The 18,509-nt window shown below is 39.2% G+C and overlaps 1 protein-coding gene across 2 annotated transcripts in view; it reads left to right on the top strand.

Moving 5' to 3' along the window:
• Positions 1-4,641: 4,641 nt before the first annotated feature.
• The window catches only part of LOC132828191 (bromodomain and PHD finger-containing protein 3-like), an 85,831-nt gene continuing 71,963 nt past the window's right edge, over positions 4,642-18,509 (top strand). The window contains exons 1-2 of one of the 2 annotated variants that reach the window (XM_060845132.1): positions 4,642-4,908; positions 11,874-13,269. In XM_060845132.1, coding sequence (XP_060701115.1) covers positions 11,885-13,269 — 1,385 coding nt within the window. In that variant the 5' untranslated portion in view covers positions 4,642-4,908; positions 11,874-11,884. Of the gene's footprint in view, positions 4,909-5,913; positions 5,978-11,873; positions 13,270-18,509 lie in introns of those variants that run through there. The other variant, XM_060845133.1, reaches the window with a different exon arrangement.

The following is an 18,509-nucleotide window of genomic DNA, read 5'->3' as shown; positions in this document are numbered from 1 at the left end:
TTTATATTAACCCCTACACTAACGCCTAACTGCGGTAGTGCTTATTTTTCCCCAGCACCCATGGTGTGTGTGTGTGCAGTTGTGAGACACAGTGAGAGACACAAAGTGCACAAATCTTTAATCAATTTCCACCACCAGGAAGGTAGGAAAACACCCAAGTGGCCAGTGACAAGCAGTGCCCTTCACCTCAAAGGGCAATGCTGTGTGATCAACAGTGAAGGGGAGGGCAGGGACTAAATTAAAATAGAGTTGGGGGGGGGGAACTCCTGTTTTTTTTCTTAATAATCTTAACTTTATCATAGGGAAGTCACACCTACAGAATGTGAATTAGTTTGAGGAGGTTAGATTAGATTACTTACAGTGTGGAAATAGGCCCTTTGGCCCAACAAGTCCACAACGACCCACAACCCACCCATTCCCCTACATTTACCCCTTTACCTAACACTATGGGCAATTTAGCTTAGTCAATTCACCTGACCTGCACATCCTTGGACTGTGGGAGGAAATCCACGCAGACACAGGGAGAATGTGCAAACTTCACATAGTCAGTCACCTGAGTCAGGAATTGAACCCAGGTCTCTGGCGCTGTGAGGCAGTAGTGCTAACCACTGTGCCACTGTGTCTCCTGTTCTTTTTTTTCAACAGCACAAATGTTTTACTGTAACAATTTGAATACACGAGAATACCATTTAGAAAGTATTGACATACAACAGGTAACTTTCCAGACTGAGGGGGAAGCTCCAAGTTGAAATCACACTCCTGGATCAAATCACACTCCTGGATTTTATAGCGAAGGAATGTGTATTCAAAACAAGTTGAGAGTCAACTTCTACATGTTTTTTGCATTCATTCACAGGATGTGGTGTCATTGCCTTAGCTAGCATTTATTGCCCCATCCCCAACTGCCTAAAAGACAGTGACATTGCTCCAAGTCTGGAGTCATATATCGGTCACACAAGGTAAGGACAGGAGTCTCCTTCCCAGAAGGACATTCATGAACTGGGTGCGTTTTTCCTGACAATCAAATAGACTTGCCATAGAAGAAATGCAGCAGAAGTTCACCAGACTAATTCCAAGGATGTTAGGATTATCCAGTGTAGAAAGATTGTGTTCACTGTCCTATAATCTGTGGAGTTTAAAAGAAAATGAGGCATTTTCTTGGAAATTTATGACTTTTTAAAGGGAAAGACAGTTGATGAGAAAGGATGTTTCCCTTGGCTGTGGGTGCTAGAACCAGGCACACAGTCTCAGAATAAAAAGCAAGCTACATAGGACTGATGTGGAGAAACTTGATCACTCAGAGGGTGGTGAATCTTTGGAACCTTAACCTACTCCAGAGGGTTGTGAGAGTTTTGTCATTAAGCAATTCTAAAACAGATTATGGGAAAAGTGTGGGAATATGGCATTGAGGTAATCAGCTATGATCTATAAATGTGCAGCAGGCTGAAGGGGCAATGTGGCCTACTCATGCCTATGTGACCTATGTTCCTGTCACCTGAGATGATTGGAATGTACCAATCACAACTAGTTTCCTATGTGTTGGTATAATTGCAGCCAGTGCCAGGTCTTTCCTTTAACAGTCATCAATTTTATTAGGTATCTTAGTGTATTAGTCAAATGTTGCCTGATAGCAGCACAGTCAGTGTTACCATGCTTTGGAATTCAGCTCTTTTGTCAATGTTTGGATCAAGGGGAAGGATTGAGGTCTGGAATTGAGTTGTCCTGACAAAACCCAACTGAGCGCATCAGTGAGCAGATTATGGGTGAGAAAGTGTTGCGTAAAATATTACTAACTACATGTTCCATTAGCCTGCATATGACTGGAGAAAGTTGATAGGGAATAATAAAGTGGTTTTGTGACTAGGGCATACCTTGGCACACTTGGACACTTCTTCACTTTGGTGTGTAGATGCCACTGTTGCAGCTGTACAGAATGGCTTGCTGGACATGGAACTAATTATGGAGCACAAGTCCTATGCACGATAGCCAGAATGTTGTTGGGAGCAACAGATTAGCAATATCCAGTTATCTTAGTTGTTTTCTTGATTTCAAATTGACTAAAGTGAATTTGAATTGTGATGCTAAGTCTTCGGGGGGGGGGGCAAGATGGACTATCCATTTTGCACTTCTTTGGTGTTTTGCACTTCAATTGTTGAGGATATTCATCTTGTTACATGCTTATTCATGATATGTGGCAGAACTCCAGAGCTTTGATCTGATGTGTTGATTGTGCGCTCACTTAACTATATGTAAGTATGGAACTTACACAGTTTAGCATGCATTTAGTACTGTGTTGTGGTTTAACCAGAATTAGACTTCATTTATAGTTGCCAGAGTTAGTGCTTTACAGACAAACTGGAAATGTAAGATAGAAGGTGCACAGAAGAATGTAATAACAGATTCATGTGAAATAATGCAGCATTGTCATTAAGCCTTGGAAAATTCTGGCTACTGACAGACATGGGGGTGTATTTTACTAGATGAAGGGCTTATGCCCGAAACGTCAAATTTCCTGTTCCTTGGATGCTGCCCGACCTGCTGCGCTTTTCCAGCAACACATTTTCAGCTCTGATACTCCAGCATCTGCAGACCTCACTTTCTCCTCCTGATCATCTAGACTAAGTTACCATAAAATGGCAGGCTGGTGTACTCCAAAGTTGCTATTTATATATTTTTAATTAACCTATTTTTTCTTATCAACCTGTTCAGAGATGTTACACACCTCTGCAGCAGGTGGGCTTGAAGCTAGACCACCTGGTCGAGGATAGAGACACTACCACTGTGCCATAAGAGGGTCCCTCATTGGCCATTTTTTAAAAAAAAACTATTTTTCTAATCAACCTGTTCAGAGATGTTATTGTAAACCTCGAACAAATGGCACTTGAACACATGCCTCCTGGTCCAGGGTAGAGATACTACCACTGCACCACAAGCAAGTCCCTTACTTGCCATTTCAAAAAAAAGGAATTGAGTGTGTTAACTAGCCAACTGATCTAGCCTATGCCATAATAAGGGTGACATGGGCAGGTGGGCAAATTTAAATGAGGAAGGGACAGGTCCTTTAAAAGCTGACTTATGTGCATCTGGGGTGTTATCATCCATTTTATCACCCTGCTCCCAAAGATTCCCTCCCTCCTTCTATTTATCTGCACTTCCTCCTACCCCCACTTCCATTCCTAAAGAAGGATTATACCTGGAAAACCCCTCCTTCCACCTACCAGCCGATAGCATTCTTCCTATCAACCTACCAGGCTGTACCTCCCATCTATATTGACCTAACACTTCCTCACGACTCTGTGCCTCCCTCATTTTCTCTTTATCTGCAGCTCCACAATACGCTATCTCTATTCCTGAAGGGTTACATTCAAAATGTGGACTTCTCCACCTTCTGATGCTGCCTGGCTTGCTGCACTCTTCTGGCCTCCTGATTGTCGACTATGGATTCCAGTATGTGCAGTTTTCTTTTCTCTCTACCAAAATTTGATCCCAGCATTAAACGCTCCAATACAACTTTGACAAAACACTGAAGTCATACTTGAGTCCTGATCCACTTATCAAACTTCAGATTTTTTTTAACACGATTAACATGCTTGTCGACTTATTGGCCAATAGGAATCACGTGATGGAACATTTGGCCATACTCTCATTGGCCAATTGTAATCATCTAGCTGAATCTCCCGCGTTTTTTATAATTAGTTGAGACTTCTTGCACTTGTATGGTACTATTCTATTTTCAATTGGATTTCAGGAGCGTCTTGTGCAGTAGCTGCCAGGCTGATCAAACTTACTGCACTCCGCATTTCCCCCCTCATTCTTCAGCCACAGTTTATTTCCATTAAAAAGGATATTTCTAGCCAGCTAGGCAAAAGAACCAACCCCACCCCCCCCTCGTCCTCAGGTCACTTGTTTTCACTCTAATAACTTCATTTATTCAGTTAACATTCCAAGTGAACTAATTTATTGATGGAAAATTTTACTTTAATAGCAATTTTAATTCAAAATCGAAACGACAAAAACAGGGCCGAGACGGTAAGAGTAAGTATAAACACGTTGAAGGTAAAAGATAAAATATATGATCATAGTTAGTACTTTAATGCAACCGTTTTCTTGCACTTTTATGATGACCTCAGTGGATGTCATGAGTGTGGCAATCCCCAACCTTGGGTTTCAAAAAGTAACTTAATTTTCAGGCCTTGGTAACCGTTCCTGGGGATGTTTAAACGGAGCTTTTTACTCTAACAGGAATTAGGAACAGCAGGAGACATGGAAAACGCTCGGTCTTTCATTTAGGGGGAGAAAAAAAAAGAGGGGTCTGTTGCGGTGGGAGGGAGCACTCGCCCGCCCGTTATTCGAAGCCTGGCAGCAAAGACGCAGCCGGATTTGAAGGGGAGCGTCCGCCCGTTGATGTGGAGGAGCGAGGAGGTTGTGGGTTTGTGTGAGGGAGTGGGGCAGCCCCAGGCCAACCGCCACTCTCCCGTCCTGTCCTGTCCTCTCCCTCCTCAAGCTGCTTACTGCCCCTGCACGGGGTTTCCGCGAATGCTCGGGTCATGCGCAGGGGCGTGTCCGGCCTCTGATTGAAAAGAGCTTTTTTTTCCTCTCTTCCCCCCCCCTCCCCTCCCCCACACCCGCCCCCTCCCCCAACAACAGCGGCAAAAGGTTCGCATTTCTACCGCTATCTTACGTACTGTTCCTCGCACTCAAATCTCCATTAAAAGTCCGCCCTCCTCGCCCTGAGACATCCGCGGGCGCACTATGAAGCGCTCCGTACCAAGAAGACGACATATTAAGCGTTGAGTAGCGGGCACGGAACGGCAGATACCAGGCGCTTCGGTGCCATTAGTAATTATTTGTGTCCTGGAGAGTGATCTCCCACCCCCCACCACCTCCCTGTCCGACTTTGCATTCAAGGTAAATGGCGTTTGTTTTTACGCGTTTGTGGGCGTTGGGTTGTTGTTTGCGGATTGGGAAGTGAAGCTTTCGAGTCGTGCTGCCGCCATTAGGTGGCGAGTGAAACGCACTGGGGTCAGCCGTTAGAGGTCTGTAATTAATATGCTTTGGGGGTCGCTTGTTGTGGAAATAGTCGCCATCTTGTTCTACAGTAAATTCTCTCCGTCCAACCGAATTGGGCGGGGCCAGGGACTAGGTCCCGCCTTCGCCGATTGGTCAGCCGATGGCAAACCGTTTCCTGATTGGCACCGCGTGAAGGTGAACTCCAGCGCCCATTGGCTGGAGCGCCTATCAATCCCGCACGCGTCTGTTAGTGGGTCGGTTCAGTCGTTGCTTGGTGTTGGCTTGGGGGAGGGAGGGGATTGAATGGGTAGATGGTGGTCGAGTGATGAGATTCTAGAAAATTCTTCGTGTTGATTGGGAGGTGGGGGACAGGAAGGGTCGACGTCGGGAGTGGAGGGGTGTTTGCTGAAACCTGGTTTCAGGTGGGTGGTGTTGGGGGGAGGGGTGGAGAAGGTAAAGGAGTGTGTGTCTTAACGGCGGACGGAGTGGGCACCCGTTGCTGCCGATAGGAGGGAGATTCAAATGGGCCCGGGAAAATAGTTTGCTGCAGTGACGTCAGCCACCTTTTGAACCCCCTTCTCATTGCCCCCTGCCCGCCCCCTCCACGCGCACCAGTCCCGACGTCATCGAACAGCTGAGCTGGCACGAGTGTCCAGTTGAGTCGGTGTCAGAGCCCGACACAGTGCAGTGGGAAAACAGACAAAGGCCTGAGCTGGGGACCTCCGGCCACGTCAACAATGTACAACACCTAGTAATATGACAGCAAGGTCCAACTTGTGGAATAAAGTGCACCATTAGTATCTGCTATACATGCACCGGACGCGTTCAGCGGTAACCCGATTTAAATCGAGCGTCCGTTTTCGTGCAATGTTTTCGACCCGTGAAGGATTTATAATGTCTTGATCGCTTGGCATTGGCCGACTTTTGTCTGTGGGCCTCTTTCTTTTCGTTAAATGTTTGTAGTGAGGTAAATAAAACAACAGTCAATTAAGAACGTATACAGCTTGTATCTAAATTGCTGCTGACTTAGTGAGAATTAACCACGTTTATGGGACCCTGGTCCTAAGTAAATTTTATTGAAGTAGCTAACTTCGTAAAATCTACTCTAGATTCATGTTGTAAACATATACTCACTAGTATACTGGGGACTTGTGTTGTAACAACATATATTGTAGAAAATACTTCACAATAATATAAACAATTCCAAACTCTCTCTAAATTGGAACTCATTTTTCTGGCTTTTGCTCGCAATGAAAACATTTATGCGAGTAACAGTTTACAGAATTACATTTCAAAGAATCTGTTTTCATTTGGTTGAGATGATCGCCTTAGTTATTGAATGCAAACAAGATTTTTAAATAATTTTGTAAACTACTTAATTGTTCAAACAACTTGTACATATGGCTTTTAAACATTTTTGTAGTTAGAGATTCTAAAAACAATATTCTATACATAAATCACTGGGAAATGTTCCTTTATTTATCTGCACTTCTGTAGTGTTTCTGCTTGTGAGCCAGATGACCTGGGGTTAAGTCCCTCCTCTAGAGGTTATAACAAAATCTCTGAACAAGTTGATTAGAAAATATCTATAAATAAACTTTAACTTGGCAAATGGGCTTGGAGTATTTTAGGATAGTGCTTGGCATGGATAAGTTGGACCAAAGGGTCTGTTTCTGTGCTATACATCTCTGACTCTATAACTTGGAAAGGCCACTTGCAACTGTGTGTACAATGTATATGTTCAATATACAGTTCAATATGTTTTCTACATTTGTGAATTGCCTCTGGTTATTCATATTAAGAAGAGATATGTGAAATTAGAGATTTCTATATTTTCAGATCAATTAATTTGTAGTGCTAAAGAATAACTATTATAACATACCAATGCAGGTACAGTGTAATTGGTGCAACCACAAAAACATTCCCCTCTTTGATTTCCTGCTCAATGTAGTGTTTAGTTCCGACACTCAGATCTTAATGTATGATGACATTTTTGTTTGCCTTCCAGTCTGATCATTTTCTGTGATGTGTTTTGCTTCGTTTTGGACAGACAAGTTTTATGATCTGTCTGTAAAACAATGTTTAGTTGATGGTAGCTGTTTGTGATATGTAAGCTATAAGAGAAATTCATTTAATATTGAAATTACTTTTTAAACTATCAGTGCAATTATTTTAATTACTGGATTAAGCATGAACAGTATGATTTCAACACAATCAAATTAACTACTTAAAATATTTAAGTCAATGCATCTACAAATTTTTGAATGGATTACAAACAGTTATAAAGGGTAAACTATTGTATAGTAGATCCTTTAGTTATTTATCATTCAGAAATATTAAGACATTTTCAGTATCATTATTGTTAAAATAAACTGGAAAAAATCAAAGGCATCATTATTGCCCAGTTCTGAATACTGAAATTAAAACTTAATAACCATGAGCTGGGCTATGGATTATACATATTGTGGCAGTATTCTACTTGGAGAGTTTTGTACTTTGCAGTAAATGGAAATACCTTTGCTACAGATGAATGTTAGACATTATTTTAAGTTTAACAACTGGTTAAATGTAAAATAGATACATGAAAGCTAGGTCTGTATCATTTATCAGGTAGGCCTAGGTCTGAAAATTGGAGGAGTCCTGGAAAAGCAGGCCGGACAGCAACAGAGGAGCAGAAAAATTGACATTTCAGGTCAGGACCCTTCTTCAAGACTGGCTCAAAATGTCAACTTTCCTGCACCTCTGCTGCTGTCTGACCTGCTCTGCTTTTCCAATTCCACATTTCATTGACTGTAACTTCCAGCATCTGCAGTCTTTACTATCTCCAAAGAAAAAGTCCTGTTGAGATTTTTTGGGATGGTGGTGAGAAGTTTATATGCCCAGGATTGTAGTGGTCTTTCTGTCTGTTGAGGAAACAGACTATCTGCAAGTAACTTCAAACTTCTTTTTGCAGGGGGGATTTTCATTATTTGTATAGTTTCCCATATCAAAGAACATTTCGAAGCATAGTTACATCTTTTTTTCCCACAGCTTGGTTCTTTTGTGGTTTGTTTTCAGCACAGCTTACCCATTCTGTCCTACTGTCAGCCCTCGTTAACACTTAGCTTCTTTTCTGTCCTAGTTTACTGTCAATAATCCCATTCTCTGCCTGTCTCTCTCTCTCTGGGCTCCCATCTCCATCTATCTGCTCATTTCTCTTTGTGTCTCTTCTTTAACCCTCCCCTCTTCACCATGAGGATCACTTCTTTTCTAGGTGCTGTCAGTTCTGATGACCAATCGGTGGTCTCAAATGTTAACTCTTCTGTCTCCCATAGCTGCTGAGTTTATCCAGTTTCTGTTTGTTAAAGGTTTGAAGGTACTTGGTAAACTGAAATAATTTTAAAGAATCAATTATAATTTTTGGATTTATATTCTTGCGTACGAATGGATGACGTGTCACATTGCCAAGGAAATGGCCTGTAGGATTTAGGAATTTTTTTTTAGTTTTTGTTAATCTCTCTTGTTTACATAGTTTTTATAAGGCAGACAGCCCAAGAATGACTTTGAGATAGTGGAAACTTTTGCCTAGCAGCCAAATCAAAGAACAGAAAACCTTGACTATCAGCAAGGTTCTGATTTGGCATCAGTCTGTATAGTTGAGAGTAACGACCATGCTTTAGGTGAAGAAATCCAAATTTAAGGTATTGTAGAAAGACCAGGTGAAAGTGAGGACTGCAGAGGCTGGAGATTAGAGTCAAGAGTGTGGTGCTGGAAAAGCACAGCAGGTCAAGCAGCACCCGAGGAGGAGGAAAATCGATGTTTCGGGCTTTTGCTCTAAACGTTAACTTTCCTGCTCCTCGGATTCTGCCTGACCTGCTGTGCTTTTCCAGCACCGCTCTCGATTGTAGAAGGACCAGACAATTTTTATCTAGCTGGATGATAGTGGAAGAACCCTGAAAAAGCTAACTGGTTAAAGGGGGAATAAATGGGAGCTGAGACATGTTGGTCTGTTTCTTAGAGATTTAAATGGGCATGTTCAAGAAGCTGATATTAAAAGGTAATGTCAGTTTAAAAAAAATACAAACCAAAAGCATACTATTGAAATTTTGGATTTAAAATGAAGTTCCTATGAGATTATAGTGTTGGTAACGGTGATTGTATTTTTCCTTTTGCCTGTACTGATTTTGGTTTAAAACTTGAAAACGTGTGGTGTTCTCAGTTAATAACTGACAGCTTGAATATTTTTAATGTTCACTGGCCTCTATTGAGACTTTAACACCTCAATTGCACTAGTTTACTTGACTTGTGAATCTCACGACATTCACTTGCAACCTGTGGCTTTTGTGTTTCTCTTTGCATTTCTATCTTGTTTCATTTCAACCTGCGCATTGTATGATGTAATGTTCTTGCCTGAAGAAGGCAGACAATGACTATGGTCATCCTTGTGTCTGGCTTGGAGTTGTTTTTGTTATGTCAGTATGTTGTGAATAAATTTTTGTTTTGAGTAATAATGAGAACTTGTGTGTTTGTAAAATGCCCACAATGACACACATGTGAAACCCTTGATTTTAGTCTTCGCTCCAGTATGTTTGTTTAAAATAACTATTCTGTCAGCTGTGTGTTCTGGGAGTTTAGTGAGTTTATCAAAATGAGCAACCAAGTTATATAGATGAGCAAGTCAGAGGTTCAGTCTTGACTTGTGTGCAGTGTTTTGATAACGTTGCCAATTACAGTTGGCCTCAATCTCCTGAGTTAATCAGGTAATAATTGGTCAGAATTCTATTTCTGGTTTGAGATATAGCAAAAACTTGTGAATGATAAATGATAAGATCTGGTGCAATTGTGGAATTTTGTTGGTTGAAGTCCGTTGATTCTGAGCCTTGCACACAAGTAAAAGTTTTTCAGGCAAGGCACAAAAGGGGTGTGAGCATCATTGCAACAACTAATCCCTACATTAAACAAAGTTGGCAAGAAGTTCAGTTTTAAAGTAATTTTGTACAAGTAGATATTTGATTTTGGAGTGTAATAAAGAATGTAGGTTAAAGTTGTACGCAGAAATATAACAAACGATTTAAAAAACACCTTTGCTGTCATTTGGAACTGCCAATCTTAATAACTTTAATAGCAGTTAGAATTGTGGCTCAACAGTTGTATAGTAACCAGAAATAATTTATCAAAGCACATGTCTAAAAGACATAGCTGTGCTGGCTTCTGTGCAGGGGATCTTTTATTATTGTCTGTTCCTAACTTAAATGCATGCCGAACCTAACGTGAATATCATTCCAATAAACTACCTAATATTAACAATTAGCTTGAACCACTTTATAATTTCCTGGAAGCTTAATTTCTAAATCCTTCAAGTTTGTGCTGCAAACATTTCTACACTCCCTTTTATTGTGTTTTTTTTTAAAAATCAAAACTCTTAATTTTTTCATTCTTCCAGAGGTAACAGGAAAGAAACTTGTTAAAAGCTAAATTTTGAACCACACTCTAAAGGTCATACTTGAAGCAAATTTGAAAGCCTGATTAGTAAGGATTGCATCAAAAGGTAAAACCTGATCACTTTTGTACATTGCAGAGGAAAGGAATATTGATGGGGTGGCATCTGCTTCTTGGATTATGCAAGTGCGCATGATATTTAGTTGGTGCATGTTCAAGATTCTAAGATATTTATTATCTTTATCTATATTCAGTGACTTTTTTGGAACACTTGAAGTCGTTGATTATGACTGAGACCTCCACAGGCCTTAACTTGTCCACAGTATGGTGGCCGAATGTTTTTGTTTTACATAAGTGGTATAGATCCACGTGTTGAAGGGGATTAGAAATGAGGTTCTAAATACATGTCCTTAATAATTTATATTTTAAGTTAGTTGTACTTTTAGATCTTGGTGTTTTGATTTAGGACTTAACAGTGAAGGACTGATTCAGAATTATACTCTCTCAAATTTTAGATCCACAATATCTAAATAGGTCACATCAGCAAATAATACAAGTGCAAGTAGAACACGTTTTTGGGACAGATAAGCAGGGCTTGGAGATTTTGGATAGCTCTGTAGCTTTGAACATCTTATTTATGTGGTAGACTTGCACATTGGACACTTAATTTACCAATAAAGCAAAATGCTGGTCATCAGGAAGGCTATTGATTATAAATTGTGCTTGGACTATTGAGTGTTTCCATCTTTTTTTACTTGTATTACATTTCTAGTATAAGCAGTGTTTTGCTGTTGAGTCAAATGATTCAATTTATTGAGGAAATTTTCTCATGTACTGTTTCACACATCAAAATTTCAAAGGGACTAAATGCATTTTTTTTAACCTTTTTTTTTCTGTGGAGGTTGTCTCGTTTGTTGGCAATAAATAGAAAACAATTAGCAGAGTTCCATAATTACCAATAAACTAAAAGCTATCCCAATAGTCAAAATCATTAGTTTCATCAAGCAATGCGAGGTCTGTGCTGCTGTCCTTCTATTTTAGAAATGTAACAATCTTGTAACAAAAAGGAAATCTCTACTTTCCTTGAGGACTAGTAGAGGTTCGTGTGCCAAGTCTGAGAAATCTCCAGACAAAGAAGGAGTCAGGTTGGAAAAGCCACCTTCTGTTATTGCCTACCCCACTTCTATCCCAATTTTAGGGGAAATGGAAGAACTACCAGACATGAGAAAAAAATAGCAAAAGCACAACGCTTGTTCTGAGGCTTCCTCCAAATTCATAAAAATCAAATTACTTGGCTGAAATTCTCCATATAATGATGAACTCATAGATTAGGACTGAAGAATGTCTGAAATTGAGTACAGTGTTAAATGCATTTTAAGAATGTTATTGCCAAGGAAATGCCTCCAAAATGAACTCGTTCTAACACAGTTATTACTGCTTTACAGATTGTCAGCAGATGATGCGAAAACCACAGAGGAAGATGAGAAATAGCTGCGGAGGTCGTCGTTCTCCATCTCCCTATGGTCTTAAATGCTCACCAAGCAGAGAAACATTAACATACGCTCAAGCACAACGAATGGTTGAGGTAGATATTGATGGGAGACTGCACCGAATTAGCATATTTGATACTTTAAAGATTATCACGGAAGATGACTTGACTGCCCAAGAAATTACAGAATGTAATAGTAACAAAGAAAATAGTGAGCAACCTCTCTTTCCTTCAAACTCAAAAAAAACAATTTGCAAAGACAAAAGGAAAGAGTCAGCCTCTAAACATGCGGCTGGGGCGCCTGTTGAATTACCTCAACCTTCTTTTAGAATTATTGATTATAATCCTCCTGATGCCCCACCCCTATCATCAGCATATTACAGATATATTGAAAAATCAGTGGAAGAATTGGATGGTGAAGTTGAGTACGATATGGATGAGGAGGATTATGCATGGCTAGAAATGATCAATGAAAAACGTAAGAGTGATGTGATTGGTATAGTGTCCCAAGAGACATTTGAGTGCCTCATGGATAAATTGGAAAAAGAATCTTATTTTGAAAGCCGGAATAAAGGTGATCCCCAATCTCTAATTGATGAAGATGCAGTTTGTTGTATTTGTATGGATGGTGAGTGTCAGAATAGTAATGTGATCTTATTTTGTGATATCTGCAATCTTGCTGTACATCAGGAGTGCTATGGAGTGCCATATATTCCAGAAGGACAATGGCTTTGCCGCTGCTGCCTACAATCTCCTTCCAGGCCTGTTGATTGCGCATTGTGTCCAAATAATGGTGGTGCTTTTAAACAGACAGATGATGGCCGATGGGCCCATGTAGTTTGTGCTCTGTGGATACCAGAGGTTTGTTTTGCTAATACTGTGTTCTTGGAGCCAATAGACAGCATAGAGAATATTCCTTCTGCTCGATGGAAATTAATATGCTATATTTGCAAACAGAAGGGTGCTGGAGCATCTATTCAGTGTCACAAAGCTAATTGTTATACGGCATTCCATGTGACTTGTGCTCAGAGGACTGGTTTGTACATGAAGATGGAACCAGTACGAGAAACCAGTGCGAATGGGACAACTTTCAGTGTCCGGAAAACTGCATATTGTGATATCCACTCCCCACCGGGGTCAGTGAAAAATATTCTTGAATTGGGTGATAATGAGACTGAGGAAGTGGAAGAGGAGCAGGAAAAAGATGTTTGTGATGGTGACAGTCCGAAAAAAGTATCACCTAAAAAGACCAAAGTCAAATCTAAACAGAAAACTAAAAAAATTAAAAACTTCCTTGAAGAGCGACGTGCTGCAGTTCCAGTCGTGACTGTGCCGCAAATACCAACTCACAGGTGAGGTTTTTTTTTGAAAAGAGATTGCTAAGATGTTAAAAGCTTTGGAAAAGTAAGTGGTGAATTTAGCTATGTTCTTTAAGATGTTTACTAACGATGTTCAGTTCTCGAACAGCAATATATTTTAGTGTAGTGGAGGTACACACAGTTCTTCAACATTTTCTTCAGAAAGGCTTTGCGGTGTGAGTAATAAACAATTGGAGAAAAGTTTTTCTCCACAAATGCTCCTATGTAACTGGTAAAGCACCATTAATATTTTTCACCCATCAGTTTGTTTTCCTTCGATCTTGATTTGTACTGACTTTCCATTGTCCCTTTTATAAGTATCACTTGCTGAGAGTACATTTCATAACTCTAGTTTCAGGCTTTATGTAGTCAATTTTTTTTGCATCACTTAAAGTAGTGAAGTAGTAACAATTCATTTTAAAAACATGGCATTATGCATATGTGTACGAGCATGGTTATGGAAACCAAACTCCTCCAGTTCTTATCACAGTAATTCCTGATTTTGTTTGCGTCATCGATGCAAGCATGGACACAGTGATAGGATAAACTGAATGGTAAGTGAATCTGGACTGCAGCTTTACATGGTTACTGACTCAAATTAATGATGACTAGCCTTTGTATTCACTCATGAACAAATGGTACATAGTCAAGAGAAAAATCTGCCTATTCAAGAAATGGCAAACTTCTTTGCAGCTTCCACAAATGTCTAAAATATTTGATCTTCCAAAAAAAGCAATTTTCCAGTTGTTGTTGACAGAATTATTTGTTATGTAATTTCATCTGAACTAATCTAGATAATGCCACTTTTCAAAATAAAAGATACAATGTCTGGTGTTTTGTTTCTAGTTTTAGTATCTTGGACAATTGAGTCACACTTCTGTCTGTGAATAGTGATTCTTTTTAAGGGTCTGGTTTGAAGTCTGGTTTGAAATCAGCTTTGAAGAGCACGTCTTTTGTTGAACAATTACAGTATGATTGACTGTAATATCATCCCAAAGAAATAAGCAGGTTAGAATTCATGCCAGCCTACTGGGGACTATAATAAACTGCAGGTATATTCAGTACCTTTTAATACCATTCGTAAAACAGGTTGTAGGTGTTAACCATAAAGCTGACATTGCCACAGACCAATGAGCATACTCTGTCATGCCAATTAATATTACAGCTAACATGAAATTAAGAAATACCTTGTACCCAAAGTAAACTCTTATACTTACTGCTTCAAGATGATGCTAATTGACCGGATAGTCAAACCAGCCTGCTCAGCTCTTTGAACTGTTGCTTATCTCTGGAAAGGCATCTTTCTAATCACTCGTATCTCAACTAGCTTGGGGTCATATTCTTCGATAACAACCAAAGATGTTAACTGTCTCTTGACCTTCTACCTAACTTCAATATAGCTTCACTCTTCCATATCTACTTCTAAACAGTTTGCATTTTTATAAATCTATAAATGTTTCAAGGTGTTTCTCAGAAGTATTATCAAACAAACTTTGACATGCAGTCTCATACCTAGAACCAGTATCAACTGACCACCTTAAAAACATTGAAAGTCAAGATATATTCAGCTAGTTGATAGGATTATTTTACCTATCCATGATATCAGTTGACTTTATTGAAGCGGGCAAGCCATCTTTTATAACTAGCTCACTTGAACTATGAAGACCATGCAGGTATTTAGTAATTAGATCTTTGCCTTCCAAACTTATGCAACTTTAGCAGAATGTAACTTATGGGAGTAATTTTAAGAATGAGATGACCTGTATTGCAACATCTTGAAATGGTGTTGGTTAAACATCATTTCCACATTGCGTATTGATTTTTTTGCTTGCGGCAAAATTTCTCTCTCTCCCTTGCCTAGATTTCCCTTTATTTAAATAAGAAAGTATTTCAATTTTATCCCTAGTATCTAAAAACTATGATCAAATAAACCCTTCCCTGCACCTCCAATATTGAAAGAATGGTCTTTAACTATATAAGTACTTTGAAAACATTATATCTGTGCCCTGCAAGTTAAAGTGCAGTACTCTAATTGGCAAAATGATGAAAACTCTGTGGTCCTGCCACATCAGTCATGATTAATGATGGATATTAACCAACTTAGTGGAGGAGCAGCTCCATAAATATCCCCATCCTCAATGATGAAGGAACCCAGGACATCCCTGTAAAAGATAAACAGGAGTATTTGTAATAATCTGTAGCCAGAAGTGCCAAGTGGATGATGCAACCTATTCACACTGGGTGGACCATATATGGAACAAACTGTCAGAGAAAGTGGTAGAGGTGGGTACAATGGACATGTTTGAAAGACATTTGGAGAGGTACATGGATGGGAAAGGCTTAGAGAGATTTGGGCCAAATGCAGACAAATGGGACTAGTTTCAGGTTAGGAAACCTGGTCAGTATGGACAAGTTTCAACATTGTATGACTTTGACTCTAAATGAGAGTCTCCCTACTCTGGTATGTAGCTTTGTGAATTGCGATTGTAATAGGAAGAGTAAATTGAATTTACACAATGTGAATGGATGTTCACAAATTTTGTGTTCCAAATACTTTACTTTTCCTTTTGATCTTTTGCATATGTTTGTGGTCATACTTTTTTCATAACTGTTTTCTCTTCTGGTGGTGTTTCTCCAGTATTCCTCTGCTTTCTCTCAAATTATTGTTCCTGTTGCGTTTCATCATTGATAATTTTGAGATCCGTGGAAATGCTGCCTTCCTGTCATTGTGCCTAGTTTGTACTCTAAGCAATGTTTGGTCAGCGCAATCAATTTTGGTGGGTATGCCAGTCTTAAATGGGATCAACATTTAATTCAAGTATTTTGGTTTTGTAATATTTGCATTTTATTGGCATTACATTTTAATATAAACAGACATGAATGTATAAAGTTGCTCAGTGGCAAGTTGTTATGGACCAGGCAAATTCCCGTCACATTATTTCCAGAAAATGGTCCAGACCTGAATGTTTTCCTTTTTTATGGGTAAGTGCCAGGTATTGTCTTAATGTGATTTGATTGGTCAAACTAACATTTGAAGGAAGTCACACTTTTATTCATACACTGTAGTTAAATTGCAATAAAAGAAAGAGGTTGGAATAATGTTATTGGAAAGCATAGCAGCATAAAAGAGTATTTAACCACTAAACAATAACTGTTTCAATAAAGTAAACCATCTCATGAACACACCCTTGGCAAAAGGCTAATTCAGCAAAATAGATTGAATCTCAGGCAATTCTCCAACCCAGGAGGAAAATTATCAGGAGAAAACTCAAGAAAGAGAAACAGAGAAATGTACTGCAGCTTCAAGACCTCCGCAACTGTTCCTGTAAAACTAAAAATCCTTGTGCTTGAGTTTGACCCAACCCATTCAGACTGTTTCTATTGTTCCAACCTGGGGGGAATAAACCCCAAGGCCTCGGAAGCTGTTTGATCTCTGGCCTTTGAAATAGAATGGTCATCACCTCTAATCTCAACCTTTTTTTTTCATTTTTTTAAAACAAAGTCAAAGCACTCCTCTTAAAGCCGTAGTATTGTCACAGTGTAGATGAGGTACGGTAATATAAATGTATTTACTCTATTTTTATTTTTGCTTGTCATTACATTTATTCATGCATTGATGGTCCTCTGGCAGTTGAAAAACCTTATGATATTCAAAGAAAAATAGTACTTCTGTACATCATACAAAAATATCGGTCAGACCTTGCTGTTAGGAATTGCATTTGACTAAAGTAATAAATGGGTGTGTTACTGTTAACAGTGAAGCCCTCTGTTAATTAAATCAAACGCCCAGAAAAGCTCACCTTGCCTTGTAATCTGTTAAAATGAGTGACAGAGCTCCCCAAAATCCACTATTTTAATTCTAAAAGTAAACATTAAATAACAACTGTTCATAACTTTAAGCCCCCCTTTCTCTTAACAGCTTTTTACCTGCCACCAACTGTAACAATATACTGTTCCAATAAAACACTTGTTAAAATTGCATCAACTTAATTTCAAAACCATACAGCAGCTGTCGTCTTCGTTGTTTTTCTCCTTTCAGATGAAGATGTCCCTGGGTTGTCGTCTGTCTTTTTACTGTAAGGATGTTTCATATGGAAAAAGTATCTTTTGATAGTGTGTTTCAATGTCTTGGGTGTCTCTCTCTCGATGGCAGTTGCTCTCTGATTTTCAAAATGCCAGCCTTTTTTCGTATGCCCAACATCAGATTGTCTCATTGGTTTGATGTTGGCAAAACAATAAATTCAAACTCGATTGGATTTTAGTATCCTAGGGCATAATTTGAACTGGTTAAATTTAAATTGTCATAATGGCAACCAACTCTGGTATCTATTTCATAGCCAAATGTTGCATATTTTCAGTTTTCCAGTACACACTGAGACTGCTATCTAGTCATATGACGGGTGTTTGTCAGCTCTCAGTTCAGAACAGCATTCATTCTCTCTTAAAGGTCTGGTACACGCCTTCCGCTTCATAAGTTACCATGTATGCACCACATCTTGCCTTATGGAATGCCTACTTTATGTATGTGCTGATGCTATGAAGTGAAGGTATGTTTCATTGTCTTAACAAAGCTGGAACAAAATTCTCGTAATTGTGACTATTCTTGGAATTGAAGGGAGTGTGCAATTCTTGTGTGTAAGTGGACGTTGAGGAAAAAACACTTCGTTAATAACTTTGTTTTTTCAGCCAACTATGGCTTTTCTGGTTTTACAAATTTACTGTGTTTGAAACCCGAATTGAGAAACAATGAGCCATAATGCATTAATGAAATACCAACTTTGAATATTATTCTTCAACAGTTTATTGTTTTGCCAACATCAAATGATTTAAAGTTTTGTATTTAAAACACATTTATACAAACATTTATTGGTCTTCTTCGCAATATGTAATTGCTCTAAGCTATTCAATGTGATCTGAATGCACAAGCCGATGCTGTTATGACAGTGAAGGTAGTTGCATTACATGGAGTGTCTTTCTCCTGCACCATATAACAATATAGGATCACTACCATTGGACTGAATTTTATCAGAAATCAGCTAAGAGTCAAATCATGAAAGGTTTCTCTTTGTTAGCCCTAGTGAGATTTCTTGCCTTATTTTCTGGGGCTTGCCTCTTTACATCTGAGCCCTGCTTTTATGGCATTCTTCTTGTCATATTTTCTTTCATCAGAGGCAGAAGTATTCATGTTACCAGATTCCTTACCCCTTTTAAAGCCCAACTGTACACGTCAAACG

This window comes from Hemiscyllium ocellatum, chromosome 26 (assembly GCF_020745735.1).
Source record: "Hemiscyllium ocellatum isolate sHemOce1 chromosome 26, sHemOce1.pat.X.cur, whole genome shotgun sequence".
NCBI classification, from domain to species: Eukaryota; Metazoa; Chordata; class Chondrichthyes; order Orectolobiformes; family Hemiscylliidae; genus Hemiscyllium; species Hemiscyllium ocellatum.
This window is presented reverse-complemented; position numbering and strand designations above follow the sequence as displayed.